An 18,683-nucleotide genomic window follows, 5' to 3' on the forward strand; every position below is an offset into this window, starting at 1 on the left:
CGGAGCTGTTCCTATTCGGCCATCTTGGCTCCTCCCCCCCATTTTTATTTTTTTTTAAGAGACAGGTCACCCAGGCTGGAGTGCAGTGGCCTGATCATAGCTCACTGCAGCTTCAAATTCCTGGGCTCAAGTGCTCCTCCCACCTCAGCCTCCTGAAGCTAGGACTACAGACACACACCACCATGCCCAGCTAGTTTTTGTATTTTTTTTTTGTAAAGATGGGGTCTCACTTTGTTGGCCAGGCTGATCTCAAACTCCTGGCCTCAAGCAATCCCTCCTTGGCCTCCCAAAGTGCTGGGATTACAGATGTGAGCCACAGCACCTAGCCTCCACTATTATTATTTTGACATAGTTTCTTCCAAACTTTATAACATTTTTCTACTCATGCACTTTGATATAGTTTGGCTGTGTCCCCACCCAAATCTCACCTTGAATTGTAACTCCCACAATTGCCACATGTTGTGGGAGGAACCCAGTGGGAGGTGATTGAATCATGGGGGTGGGTCTTTACTGCCCTGTTCTTACCATAGTGAATGAGTCTCACAAGATCTGATGGTTTTAAAAACAGGAGTTTCCCTGCACAAGCTCTCTTTCTTTGCTGCCATCCATGTAAGACGTGACTTGCTCCTCCTTGCCTTCCACCATGATTGTGAGGCCTCCCCAGCCATGTTGAACTGTAAGTCCATTAAACTTCTTTCTTTGTAAATTGCCCATTCTCAGGTATGTCTTTATCAGCAGTGTGAAAATGGACTGATACACACTTTTTTTTTTTTAACAAAATAAGATTATTCTGCATGACCTTTTTTTATAGCATGCTTTTTTGTTCACTTGACAATATGTTATAAAGATCTTTCCTCATCAATAAACATATGTCCATTTATGGTGGCCATTCAGTATTTCGTCATGTCTATGAGTCAGATGGATTCAACTTGTTTCCATTGTTAGGCATTTTAGGTCGTTTCCATTTTTCTTCTCTATTAGAAAAAATATAAAGAATAACTGTTTACATATATTTTTGTGGATAACTTTTATTCCCTAAATTCCTAGAAGAGGAGCTACTAGGTCAAAAGTCACAAGCATGTAAAATCTTGTCATAGATACTGTCAGCTTGCCTCCAAAATAGCATCCTGTCTCCCCTCCCCAGCCACAGCAAGCGAGCCATGTCCTCACTCCTCCATCAGGGTTCGTCTTACTGCTATTTGCCATCTCTGCTAGTTTGCCTCAATAACTTACCTTGGCCAAGTCCATGGTAGGCGTTCCCTGGAGGTCAGTGGAGCACTGGGGTTACAATGATAGGACAGTGCCCTAGGCCTTCCAGGACAAGCAAATCAGAGCCAGGAGGATCCCCCAGGCTGAAAGGACAGGCTGGATTCAATGGCAGATGGCCAGGGAGCGGGAACCGGCCTGACCCCAGAAGTGTCACAGATAAAACTCACGTTACCGTGTAGGCTGGGTCTTAGACTTGGCCCCATAAACTTTCTCACCTCCCCCATCCCTGCAGATAGATACACACACACACACACACACACACACACACACACACACTCATTGATGCACAGAGGGACAAACACACTTGCATAGATATGCAGGTCCTAGTTGTGTAGGTCTGTCCTACCTTCCAAATATTGGCTCCCATTTCTCCCCAGAACCTAAATCTAAGCCTGCCTTGGAAGGTTGGGTTGTTCCTTAATTGCCACCTATTCAAAAAGTATGCCCAATCTCCTGGAGAAAGGGAATGAGTGGAATTGCCTAGAGAATGAGCTCTGTGGCCCTTAGACCAGAGCAAGAGAAGCCCCTGCCAGATACCAGGGGGCCCCTCTCTGGCCTTTCTCCAGCTGTGACCTTCCCCACAAGGTAAGAAATCCCCTAGGCCACAGGGACATATCCACTCAGAGCCCTGGCCTTCATTTTAGACCATGCTGCAAGTACCTGGGACCTGGAATTCCCTGAGTCCATGGCCTGAATGGGCCTCCTCCCTGGATCACCCTCCCCAGAGTGAGAGTGGACCTCATCACTAGTGTGCACACCCCTGGCCTGGAAGTGGCCAAGGGGCGACTGGGCGTGTGGATGGAGTTTGGACATGCAGGCTAGGATGTCCACTCACAGGCATGTGAAGACCTCACAGCATGACGTGAGGCCAGAGTTGGGAAGAGAAGGGGGTCACACTGTAAACTATAGGTTGGGGACCAGCCCTCCCCAGGTCACCACGCTTCAGCATAGAACTGAGAGTAGTCGGCCGGGTGACTCTCATGCCTGTAATCCCAGCACTTTGGGAGGCCGAGGCAGCTGGATCACCTGAGGTCAGAAGTTTGAGACCAGCCTGGCCAACATGGTGAAACCCCATCTCTACTAAAAATATAAAAATTAGCTGGGTGTGGTGGTGCACCCTTGTAATCCCAGCTATTTGGGAGGCTGAGGTGAAAGAATTGCTTGAACTTGGGAGGCGAAGGCTGCAGTGAGCTGAGATCACACCACTGCACTCCAGCCTGGGTGACAGAGTGAGACCTCATCTAAAAAAAAAAAAAAAAAACTCAGAGTAGTCCAGGATAAATTCAAATCTGGTTTCCAGGTCATTTTTCAGGTCTGTGTTTCAAGGTAGGAGAATTAAACATTTCATTCTGATAGTTTGTTAGTTTGATTTATAACCTTTCAATGTTTAGACACATGCTATGTGGGCTTCCATTGTCCTCGTGTCCCTACAGATGTTCAAAGCTGACCTGAAAGAGAGCCTTGCAAGGCTAGAGCCCATGGTTGGATATAGAGAAGAAACAAAAGTGGGTCTGTGAGCCAAGGCAAAGAGTGCCTGGGGCCCTGGCATGATGAGGCTGTGCTGCTGGAGTGGCTGTGAATAATGAATGCCTCTTTCCTTTCAGATCACTTTCAGGAAAGATCACCTTGAGGCCTGCCTCCTTTCCCTGGGTTGTGATGTGATGGCAAGAGAACGCAGCAACTTTGAGACCTACTCCATGTGCTATGAGCACGTGTTGCATCATGCTAGGCAGAGGCTCAGCCAGAAAGAGCAAGTAGGTTCCCAGAGAGAGAACTACAGTGGGGAATGGGCGTGGGCAGGGAGGCTTAGGAGGCACTCAGAAGAAAAAAGTAAAACCGAGGGGGTTGGGATACATGTAGTGGTTCTTATGCCAGAACTGAGGGTGAATGGTACCCTCAAATCTCTCTACTCATTGGCTCAATCATTCTCTTGGGCTCTGGTATTCTCAGTTGCACACTAGGTTATGTGCTTGGGAAGTGTCCAGTGGAGAATACAAAAGGTGAGCAACAAAGGGGCTCGCCCTCCAGGGGAAGGTGCATAGCTGTCCTTTCCACCCTCGGCAAACACAAGGCACCGTGCGCTGTTCCTGGTCTGGGAAAGAAGCCAGGATCCTTGAGTAAACTCTCTCTTCAGGATGCATGTCATGGGTCAGTCTCACTGGGAGACTTCCTTAAAATATGAGCCCACTGGTGGGATGGAAGAGTCAGTCCTCCTGCCCTGGGCTGCCCACTATTGTGAAGGTAGATTGCATCAGAGGTTTAGTGTGATTTTAGTTTATACCTTAGAAAAGTTCAAAAGTCTAAACCACTAGCCAAAACACCAAATGAAGCATTAAAATGACGAACAATGAGCCTTGGAGCCACCCCCATTTTGGCCTATCCCCATTACTCAGTTCTTGGCATCAGTGTGGGTACCTGGAAGTCAATGTTGTCTTTTGAGGCTGTGTTAGGCATCCTGAAGTCCAGTGGGGCAACTCACACAGTCTCAGCTCCAGGCACAGCCTAAGGTTCTCAAAATGAGGCTCCATTAACACAAATAGGAGGTGTTTGGAATGTGTTGTACTGACCTGAGCCATGGTTGGAAGACTAAATGTTTGAGTTTCGTTGTGTACTGCTTTCTCCTGCCCAGGGATTAGATGCTACACAAAGAGGCCAGGGTCCACCCGAAGACAGTGCTGGCCAGGTAGGTCATTTCCTATTAAAAGATTCTCTTCTCCATTTCTCACATCCACACTCTCAGGGTTAGCCAGCTGTGGGATGGCTTAGAGTCATTTGCTTGTGTCACCCGTAGAATTCCCGTCAGTGAAGGCCCACTGCAGGAACACCAAGGAGTGTGCTTTCACTTTTGGTGAGCAACCCTCCTTAGGGTGCATTTTCTTTTCTTGAGTTTTTTGGTCGCTTTTGTTATTTTGTACTGGTTTTGTTTTGTTCTGTTTTTGTTGTTACTTTGGGGAGTTTTGTTGTTGTTGCTTGTTTTATTTTGATGCCAGTTAAGGTGCATTCCAGGCCAGATGCGGTGACTCACGCCTGTAATCCCAGCACTTTGGGAGGCCGAGGTGGGTGGATCACCTGAGGTCGGAAGTTCCAGACCAACCTGACCAACATGGAGAAACCCCGTCTCTACTAAAAATACAAAATTAGCCAAGTGTGGTGGAGCATACCTGTAATCCCAGCTACTCGGGAGGCTGAGGCAGGAGCATTGCCTGAACCCAGGAGGTGGAGGTTGCGGTGAGCCAAGATCGCTCCAGCCTGGGCAACAAGGGCAAAACTCTGTCTCAAAATAAATAAATAAATAAATAAAATAAAATGCATTCCAAAAAAGAAAAGGGATGTTTGGGCTGAGGTGTCAAGGGGAGGCCAGTTTGGAAATGGAGGCCAGGACAGTTTAAGTATTTTTCTCTAACTGAAAAGGGCCTATGTAGTGGCTTTTCTGGGGTCACTTATTCACCAATCAGTGTCTGGCACTGTTCTGGGACAATTATTGAATTGTCCTTAAATTCTTCTGCCCACATTTATGCAGCAGAATGTTCACTCTCTTCACTAGGTTTAAAATAGAAGTGAAATTCAATACTGATCTATAAGAAACTATTTTGTAGTAGCAGTTTGAAACTCCTAAATTGTTTTTCACACACACACACACACACACATTTTCTCATGCTTCTAGATTGCAGAGCTCAGTCATGATATGATCATGGAAATCACCGCTCTGAGAGCCCAACTCACAGACTTGGAAGAGGTGAATCTGAATCTCAAGAAGCAGATTAGAAAAGAAGTCCAAGAAGAATATGAAGCATTAGTCCGAGCTTTGTTTGAGACCTGTTTACACATAAAAGTAAGTGTCCTGTGTTAAACGTCTGGGCCACCCATTGGGGAGCCGAGTGTAACGGATTCCCATGGTGGCTGCACACCCAGGGGTCGATGACAGAATAATGGGCTTTGTGGTAACAAGAGATTCTTAGGCCCAAGAATTTTCTGGCTCTAAGCTTTCACCGCAGAAAGAGAGTCAGCAATGGGTTGTCATTAACCACGACAGACACTGAATTTGGGGATAATATAGAAGTCTATCTTTCACTCTCTATTGACAGTTGCCATTGTCACTGTCTGATTGCTGTTGGGAGGAGAGTGTTCTGCTCCCCACAATCCCCCACCTCCCCAGTTTCTACCACCATTTTATCTGTTAGTGTGACTTTCCAGACTACAGTGCCTGGGCCAGGCCAGACCTTAAGTAGGTAGCAGCAGGTGCCTCTGGAGAACTCCCTGGACACATTCAGAATTTGAATCAGCTTCCACAAATTTTTCCAACCCTCAAAATGCCTGCCAGCCTCACTCTCACATTCAATGTCAGCAAACTGCTGACCTGTCAGCAAAGACCCATTGCAGAAGTGATGGGGTGCGCATGCACCCGCAGCACTGTGGAAGCCAATTGCTTTCATCTGATGTTTGCGCAGCTGTAAGATAGATGCCCCACGCCTAAAATGGGCCATCAGGGAGACTGGTCCAGCTGACTCACCAGTGTGAATTTCAGTACAACCTACCACCTGCAAGTCCACAGCTTCCCCCAACCCTGTCCCCTTCCCTGCTATTGGATACACCCCAAAGCCAGCCCCATTTGGGTCCTTGCGTCTCTCCCCAGGGATTGCAGAGTGGCCCTGAGGGTTGTTAGGTTAACAGGAGCTTCCACCCGTACTCACCTTGGCCTGGTCATTCCAGCGAGAATTTCCTCTTACTTGCAGTGTAAATGCTTACACATATTAAGGGATCAAACCCAAAATGTATTAGGTCTGGTGCTGCAGGAGAAGGATGGGCAGACAGTGACAGCTGGAATTTGCTAAGCCATCTTTCAGGTGTGAGATTGTTGAGAAATGTCTTAAGTTCCTTTTAGCTTCTGCCAGATTCCCAGTTAAAAAGTAGATTCTCTCTGTTTCCCAGGCTGAAGTAGTTCCACCAAGCCTCCTACAGTAGGGAATCCCTGTTATATTCCAGGGTCCCACGAAGTTGCTAAAGCTTCTGTTGTGTGGCCAGAGCCAGGCTTCCCTCCGTGGCTCCCAGCTGGGCACCCTCCTCCTGCCTTCCTCTCCAGGGAAGTGGTTTAGAAGTGAGAGGACACCCCTACCCTTCCCCTCACCCCAGAGACACTGGGTATCTTAGTCTGCTCAGGCTGCCATAACAAAATATGATAGGCTGCACAGCTTAAACAACAGAAAGTGTATTTCTCACAGTTCTGGAAGCCAGAAGTCTGAGATCAGGGTGCCAGCGTGGTCTGCTTCTGGCTGAGGGCATGCTTCCTGGCTTGCAGGTGGCTGCCTTCTCACTGTCCTCACATGGGAGAGAGGGAGGAAAAGAAAGGTCTCTCTCCCTCTTCCTATAAGGCCACAGTCTATTACAATAGAGCCTCACCCTTATGTCCTCATTTTAATCTTAATTACCTCCTAAAGATCCTCTCTCTAGATACTGTCACATTGCTGGTTAGGGTTTCAACATATGAATTTGAGGAAGACACAATTCAGTCCATAGCACTGGGTCTTCAGTTGTACTTACCATTGATCAAGCTGTTTCCTCACAAGCCATTTAGCCAGAAGCCATTCAGAATGGAATATTTCCTAATGGGTTTCTGCTAGATCCTACATAGGAAGGCAGCCAGCCTGACTCCCTCCTCCACTTTATCTATATTTAACAGAGCTCCTCAGGAGTGGCTCATCTACAGTGTCTTGTCTGGTCACATTCTGCTGTGAGTCAACATAGCAGCAAAAATCTTTGGTTCAGCTTCCTAAGTAACTCCTACCAGGGGCAGTTTGGTCAGCAGGTTTTCTACCTGTGTGACCTTCCACTATCCTCCCGGCTCAGCTTGCCTCGGTGTTGACAAGGAAGGTACAGTCTAAGATGTGCTGGTGTCCAGACGATGAAGCCCTGTGAATAAAAGACAGCACTCAGGGGGCCGCTAAGTGTGACTTCCCTATAGTACATGTCAGAATAATTGTCTGAGTGGGTGATATCTTAATGTGAAATTACTTACTAAAGTTAAGTTGTAGAAGGCAAAATGGCTTTTCTTCAACTGCCCTTCACACTACTCAAATCCATTTTACTTCCTTGACTTGATTCTGCAATTTGCAGGAGAAGCTGGATGAGAATCAGCTTAATTTGATCCAGAAAGTGTGTGAGCTCATCGGTGAAGTGAGAACAGAAGGGATTGACAATATGAAAGACCTAAAGAAAAAATGGGGCTCTGCCAGCCCCAATGAAGGAATGAAAGAAAACCCAGCCAAAGTATGTGATTTCATTTAGCAATGGGAGATCAGCGTTTCATCCTAGCATCTGACTCCACCATTCACCCTGTTAGCATTCCAGCCTGATTTCCCTGAGAAAGCATTGTATCAGGCATTTTAAAGGGGGCACAGGGACGCACTGCACAATTGTGTCATCTTCTGGAATGCATGTTTCTGATGTTAGGGTTTGTGCCCTTCCTATGAAAATGTTGGGGGCAGCCTTTCCTGAAAATGAGCCTTCTTAGCAGGAACAGCTGTGGGCCTTGGAGCAGGACAACTGCAGCCTGGCCACCCTGGTGTGCAAAGTGAGGAGCCTGGGCCGCTGGAGGCTGGCTGTGCAGCAGGCGCGCTTCCAGGCCAGCTGAGCAGGGCAGAGAAGGTGAGCTCTGGTGGGGGAGGCCCAGACAGTCCCCAGGATGGCTGATCCCAAGCCTCCATGGCTGCAGCTGCCATGGTGTCACTGTAGCTATGAGTGGCACTGGTGTCAGGTGGCAGGGCCAACCATCCTGAAGGACCTGACAGTTGGGGATTTTTCCTGGGAATAGGCCATGTGAGAACTTCAGGAGAAATAGAAAGGCGGCAGAAGCAAAGGGGGCAAGAAAGAACAGATCAGAGAATTCAGCATAAGGGAAGGAAGTGAAAAGATGGAGGAAAGGCTTCACTAAGGGCTTGAGGCTGCTTTGTCAAAATACGGCTTATCTTTGGGTTTCATACATGATTATCTGAGGAAAATGAAGTCATAAAATAATAAGTGAGAAATCTGCTTTAAGGCAAATTGAATCCAAAGCACATATTGATAGCTATTTGGAAACTTTCACATCCTGTTTCTGAAAGTATTTACTCTGATATGTTACCCTCTTCTGAATTAAAATCATGGAAGCAGGCTGGACATGGTGGCTCATGCCTATAATCCCAGCACTTTGAGAGACCAAGGTGGGCAGATCGCCTGAGGTCAGGAGTTTGAGAGCAGCCTGGCCAACATGATGAAACCCAATCTCTACTAAAAATACAAAAAAATTAGCTGGGTGTGGTGGCGGGCACCTGTAGTCTCAGCTACTCAGGAGGCTGAGGCAGGAGAATTGCTTGAACCTGGGAGGTAGAGGTTACAGTGAGCCAAGATTGTACCACTGTACTCCAGGCTGGGTTGACAGAGAAAGACTCCATCTCTAAATAAATAAATAATAAAATGAAATAAAATCATGGAAGCAGTGACTAGCAGGAGCTCCCTTCTACCAGAAGTTTGAAAGAAGAATGGATGGGAAAGTGGTTTAGATACTGCTTTTGAAACTAAAAATCTGGAAAGGAAACCTATTCCTATCTTACTGTGTTTGGGATGTTTACAGGAATCTATTCAAAGTAAAAAAGAGTATTTGCGCATCAAGCTGATGGCAGAGCGAGAAGTGGGTTTATTTCATCAGCAGGTCCTGGCTCTCAGGCAGGCCCTGGCCAGGGCACAGGCCGACAGCGCGAGGATGTGGAAGCAGCAGGACAGCCAGGTATCTGAGCCTCAGAGCCTCTTCCTCGTTCCCTTTGCAGTTAACTCTGCAAAGCTGAACGTGGCCACCACACTTGGTGCTGTGGCTGCCAGGAGCAGTCACCAGAGCACCACAGCCTGAAGCCACACAGATGGCACAGCCTGGAAAAGATAGCCTGGACTTGGGCTTCCCTTCTCCTCTCTCCTCTCCAGCCCGGAAACCAAGGGCGGTGGCCAAAAGGCTATTGTTCTTACTCATATGTGGCTGAGAAAATATTACTCATAAGCAAGATCATTATCACATATGTGTGTGTGCGTGTGTGTCCATTTCTCTGAGGATCCTTTTGCTAGAGGCTGTCCTGGGATCCTGTGATCTAGGCCTCTGCCTTGAACACGGGCTTTCATGGGGCAAGCATGCTTGCAGTTGACAACAATCCTTGGCAAGTAGTGTGGTCCAGCCTTGCGGTATTATCCCCCACGCGAGACTCTGTCCTTTCCCAATGATCCATACTGTGTCTCACTTTCAGAAGTTACTGCTGTGCGATAGGGGCTGGCACCAAAATAAAGGCATTCTAAGCCTAAGCATTTCCTTACTGTGCCAACCCTGTGGGCATGAATGAAGCAGGGGGACTCTAGGTTTAGAGTGAGAACAGCTGAGCTGAAGTAACAGCCTGGGAAAGCTAGGCATATTTAAAGCATGAAATTTAATTTGTTCATGTTGGACCCTAATTCCTCCATGATTCTGCATCAGATGAGTTAACTATGTAAAGTACATTATAAACTGTAAAGTCATTATACAGATGTGAATAATAATATTAAGTATTGACCATCTAGTACTTAGGATAATACTTATTAGAAAAACTTTGGAACAGAACCAAATTATTTCTACCCTTATCCTTCTTTAACTATCTAGAATCTGACTTCCCCAGATTTTTGGCAGGGAAAACAGAGCCTAAATCAGAACCTCCTTTCTTCGCTCATTGTGTTTTTGGCATGGCCCCGTCTCCTTGGTGTTAAACGCTTCCACGGCTACCTCCTGACAAAGGCTCCACGACAATGTAAATGTTGTTTGTGCTAGATATGATTATCTGGTTAGTAACCTAACATACATATTATCAAATCTGGGTATTAAAAGACCAAATTATTTGCCCTGGCACTGCTGTACAGTGGGCGTGATCACGTGCCTGGCTTTTGGTGTCTGTTCTGCTTCTCTCTGACTGTCACTGCAGGGCTCACAGTGTAAATGCCAGGCTAGGCTAGATCCTGGTGCTCTTGCTAGCATAGGACAGAATCATTGGGCTGCATTTTCTAGAGCCCGGGAATACACCATGTAGTTGTGTCCCTGAGCCCCAAAGGAGGGGATGGTTATTATGCTGTCCAACCTCTCCCCTCTTCTGCTGAGAAGAAAGGCTCCCTGCCTCCTCCTTTCTTTTGGTGTTTTCCTGCCACAGGCTCAACTGCTGAAGGAGTTAGAACATAGAGTGACCCAGGAAGCTCTCACCCAGCAGCAGCTGCATTTCATGAAAACATCCAGGATGGAGAAGCTCTTGGAAGATGTGGGGCAAAAAGAACAGCAACTGCAGCTCCTTAGCAAAGAGGCTGAGAGGGCTTCTAAGCTGGGCCAACTGCAGCAGAAAAAAATGAAGAGGGACCTCCACCAGGTAAACCTCAGTAAGAGGGAGTGTCCAACCAGAGTGCACCTGGTGCCCCAGCGAGGGCTGCTGCATCCTTCCCCTGCGTGCCCATGCCTCTCTCCTGTCCCCCACAGCAGTGTTTCTCAACCTTTGTCACTTATAGGCAGCCCAGGAAAATGGTAGCATCTCTCCCCACAGTGTCTCCCCACACCACAGGGATTGCTGGGCAGACCATGGTGGCTTGGCTGCCTCAAGGCTCAGAATCTCAGCACCCCTGTAACCTACTGGAAAAACCTGTTGGTACCCAGCTCTCATCTTTGAACTAGGAATCTTTTAGAAAATTCCAAGAAGTAACCTGAAAAGCAGCAAGTGTTAATGGAGGCTATGACAAGAAGATTTTATTCAAGTGTTTCAGGAACTGCAGAGATAAAAATGAAAGGCAAAAGCGGTTTGCAGATCCAATGTATTTTGTTAACTATACCTAACAACAAAGAAATAGAAGAGAATACTAGAATGTAGATGTGGATTAATACAAGTTTCAACAAAGCAGAAAACAATGTAATTCAATAAAAAAGGAAAAAGTAATTTCCAAAGCAGGCACCTCACACATATCCATTGAATGAGCAAATCACTGAATTCATTCATCAGAGGTAGAAGGGGATGGAAATTGAAAGACAAATTATTGATCAACTGTTTTTTTTTTTTTCTTTTTTTGAGACAGAGTCTCACTCTGTCACCCAGACTGGAGTGCAGTGGTGTAATCTTGGCTCACTGCAACCTCCACCTCCCAGATTCAAGCGCTTCTCCCACCTCAGCCTCCTTTGTAGCCGGGGCTACAGGCATGAGCCACTATGCCCAGCTAATTTTTGTATTTTTAGTAGAGACGGGGTTTTACCACGTTGGCCTGGCTGGTCTCGAACTCCTGACCTCAGGTGATCGCCTGCCTTGGCCTCCCAAAGTGCTGGGATTACAGGCATGAGCCACTGCGCCCAGCCCCTGGTCAAGTAAGTGCTCAAGGAAGAGATCAATAAGGAGGATTCTATCTACAAAAATGACAAAAAAAGACTAAAATTTGAATTGAGTAGAAGCTAAAGAAAATATTTATATAGAAATGGGGAGATAAAATGAGTAGCTTTAGAATAAAAATTAGAATTTCATTTTTTTTGCCTGAAAAGTAAACAAAAATATGACTGAACCTATTAGAAAACTTTGGCATCCCAATTTTGTGTTACAAGTTATGCTTTTCTAAAAGCCACCACAAAAACAGGGAAGTTCGTAGATTCATTTCTTCAAGGTTTTCTCTAGTTAATTATTTGTTTCATGGCAGAGATTCTAGAGGTGGTCAAAACAAGTATTTTGAGGTTTCTCTCAACAAATGTGCACTTTACCATATGTATGTATAAGCCATTGGCCCTTTGTAGAGTACACCTCCAGCTCTCCTGACAGCTCAAGTGTCCCTGCGCCTACCTACTCTAAACAGCAATCCTCAGCCAGCAAGACCCAAGCCCCCCACCCTCACCCCCCGACCCCTTCCAGCCAGAAGTGGCTTCTTTTATCTATCTCCAGCCTCTGACTCCATGGGCAGATATTCACTGTCTGACCTCGGAGAGCCTCAGTGTCCTAACCTGTTGCCTGCGCCTGGTTGAGGTCACTTATAGCAGGGGTTTCCAACCCCCGGGGCTGTGGACCGGCAGGGGTCCATAGCCTGTGAAACTGGGCTGCACAGCAGAAGATGAGCAGCTGACAGCATAACCGCCTGAGCTCCGCCTCCTGTCAGACCAGCGGAGGCCTTTGATTCTCATAGGAGCACAAACCCTATTGTGAACTGCACATGTGAGGGATCTAGGTTGCCCGCTCCTTATGAGAATCTAGCTAGTGCCTGATGATCTGAGGTAGAACAGCTTCATCCTGAAACCATTTGCCCCCACCCCGTGGAAAAACTGTCTTCCATGAAACCGGTACCTGGTGCCAAAAAGGTTGGGGACCAGTGATTTAGAGCACAGGCCCTGGAGTGGAACTGAGTGGGTCATACCGCCGGCCCTCCAGCGGTGTGGCTTTGGGCAAGGTCTGTGGCCTCTCTATGCTTTGGTTTCTTCATCATTACAATGGAAACAATGTACTCACTTAATTTGGGGGATGATTAAATTAGGAAATTAGGTAATTCAAATAAAGCCCTTAAAACCAGGCCTAAAACAGGCATGCCTGTAGTCCCAGCTACTTGGGAGGCTGAGGCAGGAGGATCGCTTGAGCCCAGGAGTTCAAGCCTGCAATATTCCAGCCTGGGTGAAAGAGTAAGACCCTGTCTCTAAAAAATAAAAATAAAACATAAAAAGTAAAAAATTAACAAAAATAAACAGGCCAGGCGTGGTGGCTCACTCCTATAATCCCAGCACTTTGGGAGGCCAAGGTGGGAGGACTGCTTGGGCAACATGGTGAAACCCTGTTTCTACAGAAAATACAAAAATTAGCCAGGGGTGGTGGTGTGCATCTGTGGTCCCAGCTACTCGGAGGGCTGAGGTGGGAGGATCACTTGAACCTGGTTGCAGTGAGCCAAGATTGTGCCAATGCACTCCAGCCTGCATGACAGAGTGAGACTTTGTCTTAAACAACAGCAAAATCACGGTGTGATACATAGCTCTCAGTAAATGTTGGCTGTTTATATTTTTGTTGGGAATGTGAAGGTAGACAGCCTTGGAAACAGGTAGACAGACCTGGATTCAAATCCTAGCTGTGTGGCCTTGGGCAAGTCACTTCACCAGCCTCTGTGACATTGGGGTGAGTGACCTAATACAAGGAGGTCCTGAGGAAGCACGCTTCCTTGCTGGTGTTTCTCAGATTTCCTAGTGCCAGCCTGGCTCAGGAAATCTTGATATGTTTCCTTGGCACCAGCCTATAGGGAATGAGGATCATACACAAATATCTACAGTATGGAGAGGGACTTTGGACCTAGTTTATATTAGGAAGTTTTCCTAACTCTGGAGCTCTGGTAGTCTTCTGAAATTTAAACTATGCTTGGGGGCCGCCCGACATAAGGAAGAGCCCACTTTAACGTTTAGGGCAACACTATGCAGGGCCTTCTGGCCAGGTATGTACAGGCAGAGTGGGATGTACAACACACGTGGCTGAATGCTTGAGATTAGCACGTGTACTCATTTCCTAGGGTTGCCTTAATAAATTATCACAAACCAGGTGGCTTAATAGAATAAAAACGTATTCCTTCACAGCTCGGGAGGCCAGAAGCCTGAAACTAATGTGCTGGCAAGGCTGGTTCCTTTTGGAGGCTCTGAGGAAGAATCTGTTCCATGTCTCTTCTTAGTCACATTTTGGTCTCTGGCATTCCTCGGATTGTAGTTACCTCACTCCAATCCTGCCTCTGTCATCATGGAGCCTTCTTCCTATGTGCTCCTCTGAGTGTCTGTATCCTTATCCTATCTTCTTTATAAGGACAACAGTCATTAGATTCAGGGCTCACCTAAATCCAGTATGACCTCATCCTAACAAGTCCATCTACAAAGACCCTATTTCCAAATAAGGTCACATTCTGAGGTTCCAGGTAGACATGAAATTTGGGGGGTACTCTTCAAACCACTATAGTATATATTACTTTTCTACAAGTAAAAACAATTAGGAGATTATAAATTGAAAAAGCAATACCACCTGTGATCTGTGCAGATGAGATATACTTTGGACCCGGGCACTGTCTGGCTGGGGAGTGTGGGCTAGCCGTGCACGGGGAGAGCCATACAAGTCAATACAAAGGTTGCTTCTGGAGATGGGCTTGTCAGAACAGGGCATTCCTGGCAGATGCTGAGCTGAGAGCAGAGATCTAGGAGAGAGATCAAGTCTTTCCTCTGTTTGAAACTGTCCAGGGGCTCTGACAGGTCCTCATTGTAGATGCAGTGGCTGGGCCTCCAAGGCCCTGTGTGCACTGGGACCTCACTCCCCTCTTCCTCTACCTATCTGATGAAATAAACATGAAAGATATAACCTTGTGAATAAGTTCCTAGCTATTATAAGGTATAAGGGATTCCACGGACTGTTCCTTTTTGGTTAAGTTATTGGTCTTCCTGAAGTTCTTGATTCTCAGAAGGCTGAGTTCAGCCTAATCAGGACTTTAAGAGCCAGTTCTCTTTGCAGGGTAGCCTGGGACACCCATTCTCCCTAGGAACCCCCTGTGAACTGAGGAAATGAAAGTGAGCGCAAAGAATCTCTGCTTCTCATTTTCCCCTCAGATGAGAAGCCGGATTGCCCAGGAGCACAGCGTGAAGCTGGATGCTCTCCAGCGTGTAGAAGAGCTGCAGGCTCAGCTTCATGATGCCCAGCAGTCAGCTGTCCCCACGGGCTCGTCAGGCGGTAAGAATACCCCTTGCTCTGGCTAGAAAACCCTTCCAGTCTCTGGGGTCTGAACTGAGGAGGGTCTCAGGGACTCAGGGAGGACCGAGTCAATAACTATCCAGTGGTTATTGAGTGGGTCCTCCACAATGTTTGTTGAATGACACATAAATGGATAAACCTTAATTCTGATTTACAGTCAAAACTTCCTACTTTAGTACCTTGGAGTACTGACATCCAACACTAAAAGGTTTCAGTCATAAAAAACTGGTCTTGGCTGGACACGGTGGCTCACGCCTGTAATCCCAGCACTTTGGGAGGCCGAGGTGGGCGGATCACGAGGTCAGGAGATTGCGACTATCCTGGCCAACATGGTGAAACCCTGTCTCTACTAAAAATACAAAAATTAGCTGGGTGTGGTGACACACACCTGTAATTCCAGCTACTCGGGAGGCTGAGGCAGGAGAATTGCTTGAACCCAGGAGTTGGAGGTTGCAGTGAGTTGAGATGGCGCCATTGCACTCCAGCCTGGTGACAGAGCGAGACTCCGTCTCAAACAAACACATACATACACACACACACACACACACAAAAACAAAAAAAACAAAAAAACAAAAAAACTGGTCCCAGAACCAGTTCATTGGATTTTGAGACATCTTAATGCTTTGGGATACCAATGACCCCATTTCTCAGAGTTATTCATAAAGTACATAATGATTCTTGGGTGCTGGGGGTTTGGGGTGTCCTTGAAAATAACAATCAAAATAGCTCTCTGAGCAGTGCAGGCAGCATGGAGCCGAGGCCAGACCCCAGGATATCTCTAAACCAGCTTCCTCCTCTATAAGATGAGGACTAAATACATTCTAAGTTCTCTTCTAGAAACTATTAGAAATATCACCAAACATCACTAACCATGATTGGCCTGTTGTTATGATTGGCCATGTCTCTTCTTTCCTGTTCTGCACATAGCCTGGTAGTTGAGTATACGGGCTTTGGAGTGAAAAAGCCAGAATTCCGGCCCTGGCTCTGTCACTGCTAGCTGCATGACCTTAGACAGACCTTAATTAGCCTCTCTGTAAAATGGGAATACTCACCTCAAAGGCTTGCTCTGAGATTAAATGAAATAATTCCTGACACCTTAGTATAGTGGCACTTAGTAATTGTGCAAGTGTTGGTTACTATACTTGCATACATGTGTTTAGCCCTTTATCTGTGTTTCCTTTTGGCTACTTTCCAGCGTGAATGAGCTGAGGAAACACAGCCTTTCAGGAGCACAAAGTCACAGATGAAATTACTTTGGGTTTACTAAGAGCAGAGCTGGACTTGGCAGTAGAGCTCACAGGGCCCTCCTTCCTGCCTCTGGGTTGCTGCCTGGACCTGACATTGGGAGCTGGTGTCCCCCGCCCCAGCTACTGGTTGTTGCTGCTGCCCCAGCCCCAACACAAAGGGCATCAAGAGCACACAAGGGCCCTACTTTGGCACCTGACCCTATGTAGTTCTGTACCTTACACTGTCTTCTCCATGTGCCAGGGGATTTTTTCCTTCTCTCCCTTTCACCTCTGCCTGCAGCCTAGCCAAGCATCTTTCTAATCCCTTCCTGGGATAATGTGTCCTAGTGAACTGCCATCTATGTCCTCCAGCACCTGCCTATTGTGAAGGAGAACCAGAGTGACGCACGAGGCAGGTGGGGGAGACCCTAATTCCCAGGATTGGGGCGGGAGCAGGAGGGGGAAGGAAGCTTCTTTCCCAGGAAGTAGAGGTAGAGGTTACTCCTGGGCCTCAGCCCCATTCTGTTCCCCTGTGCAGGGAGAGGAGGGGTTTGAGGGCACGGTCAGCTATCACCCATACTGTTAATGCTAAGCAGTAAAAGTCAGCCATATTCCCACTCCTCCTTCCTCTGCTGGTGCCCAACTGGAGTCTCAAAGTGACCCAGGGGTCTTCTGCAGCAGCAGCCACGGCAGCATCCCTGCCTCCCATGTTGGAAGCATAGGTGCACTCAAAGGGCGAGCTCTCTTTCCTTACCATTAACGTGATTCCCCTAGGATTTTGCAACTCCTGAGAAATGAAGATTTTTTTCTAAATCAATTATTTTAGAAATGCTTAAGAAAAAAATGAAATCACTTGGCTCATAAAACTGTAAAATGTTGAGAGGAGGCCTGGCTAAAAGTAGCTTCATCAAGGTTTGAACTACTTCATGAGGACTGCTTTCACTCTCTCCATCTCTGGCTCTGCGGAGGCTGGGAGCAGAAAAGAAGCAAGGCTCTTTGGAAGCAAGATGGCAGCCACCTCTGTAGCTTCCGTCTCTGTTCATGCTCAGCATGGCAGGAGCAGGGTATGGAGATGGGACAGTTAAAAAGAATTAGGCTCTGCCTGGACTGACTTGGGTCATGTTGCCAATTTTGAACAAATTAGTGGAGCCACAGACTAAGATGTCTGGTTGGCTTAGGCCCAGCTTACCTGCTCCTCCACTGGAGCTGAGGGTTGGGTCTGCTTGCTCTCTCCTTCTCTCTGCAGCAACTGTTTTAAATCTGCCTTGTCTCCTCAGACCTTCATACACTCCACCCAACCCCTCATCCTTTCATCTCCCACTTCACAGAGAAATTAGAAACCCTCAGACAGGAATGCCATCTTCTCCCTGTCTCCCAGCCCACCTACATCTGTACTCTGCTGTTTCTCCTTCCCTCCTGTGAACATAGAAAGGATGTCCCTTTTCTTCCCCAGGCCAATCCTTATGTAAAGGGCCCATCTGCTGCTACCTTCTCAGGGGCCTTGAACTATCTGCTTCTTTTCTACATACTTGATTTCCCATCCATGCATCCCTCTAATCTTGCAACCAACAATTACTTATTGATCATGGATGTGCCAGGATCATAAAATCCACTGTAAAATAGCTCCCCCCCGGCCCTGCTGCCTTGACAACATATTCCTTCCCCTGCCACTGGTCTTTCTCTTCTCAGTCAGACTTCTAAGAAGAGCTGCCTATACTCACTTTCGTGATTCACCGCACTTAATTTCTCTCAGGTTTTGCCATTCTCAACTTGTGGCTTCCAAATGTTGCTCACTACCTCATGGTCCAAGACTACTGCTTATGCTTTCTGGCCAATAGGAAGGAGGAAGGCAACAAAAAGGGCCCACCCCTCCCTTGAAGCTTGAAGAATGCTTCCTGGAAGTCACTTGTGACACTTCTGCATACATCCCATTGGCCAGCACTTAGCCCCAAGACCACACAAAGGAGACTAGGAAATGTAGTTTTTATTCTAGGAGGCTGCATGAACAAAAAATGTGAGGTCTATTTCTAAGAAGAGAGGGGAGATTCGCAATTGGGGGCCAAGAATAGGTCTCTACCACACCACCGGCAATCTGATTTTTCTTACCACCATTTCATTGCAGTTGCTCTTGCCAAGATCACCTTCACTTCTGTCTCCAAGTCCAAAGGACATTGCTGAGTTCTGACTGATTTCATGTCTCAGCAGCATTTGAAATAGCTGACCACACCCTTCTCCCATTTATTCCCCTGGCACTGTTCCTTATGGTTTTTCACTTCCTCTGGCTGCTTTTTCTATCTCCTTTTCTAGTTCCGCCTACTGTGTCCAACCTCTAAACACTGAAGTTGTTCAGTAATCTTTCTGGCCCCTTCTTCTCTCACCTCACATTGTCTCCAGATAATTGCATATTTCCCACAGCTTTAATCATTGTTTACTAAGTCTACCT

At 47.0% G+C, this 18,683-nt stretch overlaps 1 protein-coding gene and 1 long non-coding RNA gene across 2 annotated transcripts in view; one reads left to right on the forward strand and one right to left on the reverse strand.

Moving 5' to 3' along the window:
* Positions 1–18,683, forward strand: part of LOC129037840 (coiled-coil domain-containing protein 162-like) — a 52,115-nt gene that overhangs the window by 30,598 nt on the left and 2,834 nt on the right. The window contains 9 exon segments of the mRNA XM_054490036.2: positions 2,874–3,023; positions 3,899–3,952; positions 4,934–5,101; positions 7,381–7,533; positions 7,781–7,886; positions 7,889–7,911; positions 8,876–9,028; positions 10,458–10,667; positions 14,873–14,993. Coding sequence (XP_054346011.2) covers positions 2,874–3,023; positions 3,899–3,952; positions 4,934–5,101; positions 7,381–7,533; positions 7,781–7,886; positions 7,889–7,911; positions 8,876–9,028; positions 10,458–10,667; positions 14,873–14,993 — 1,138 coding nt within the window.
* LOC129037846 (uncharacterized) lies at positions 85–5,179 on the reverse strand. The gene is made up of 3 exons (XR_008502999.2): positions 4,993–5,179; positions 1,234–1,404; positions 85–974 (listed from the first exon to the last, which is right to left on the reverse strand). It is a non-coding gene; the product is annotated as an uncharacterized LOC129037846 (long non-coding RNA).

The sequence above is a fragment of the Pongo pygmaeus genome, chromosome 5 (assembly GCF_028885625.2).
Source record: "Pongo pygmaeus isolate AG05252 chromosome 5, NHGRI_mPonPyg2-v2.0_pri, whole genome shotgun sequence".
Classification (NCBI taxonomy): domain Eukaryota; kingdom Metazoa; phylum Chordata; class Mammalia; order Primates; family Hominidae; genus Pongo; species Pongo pygmaeus.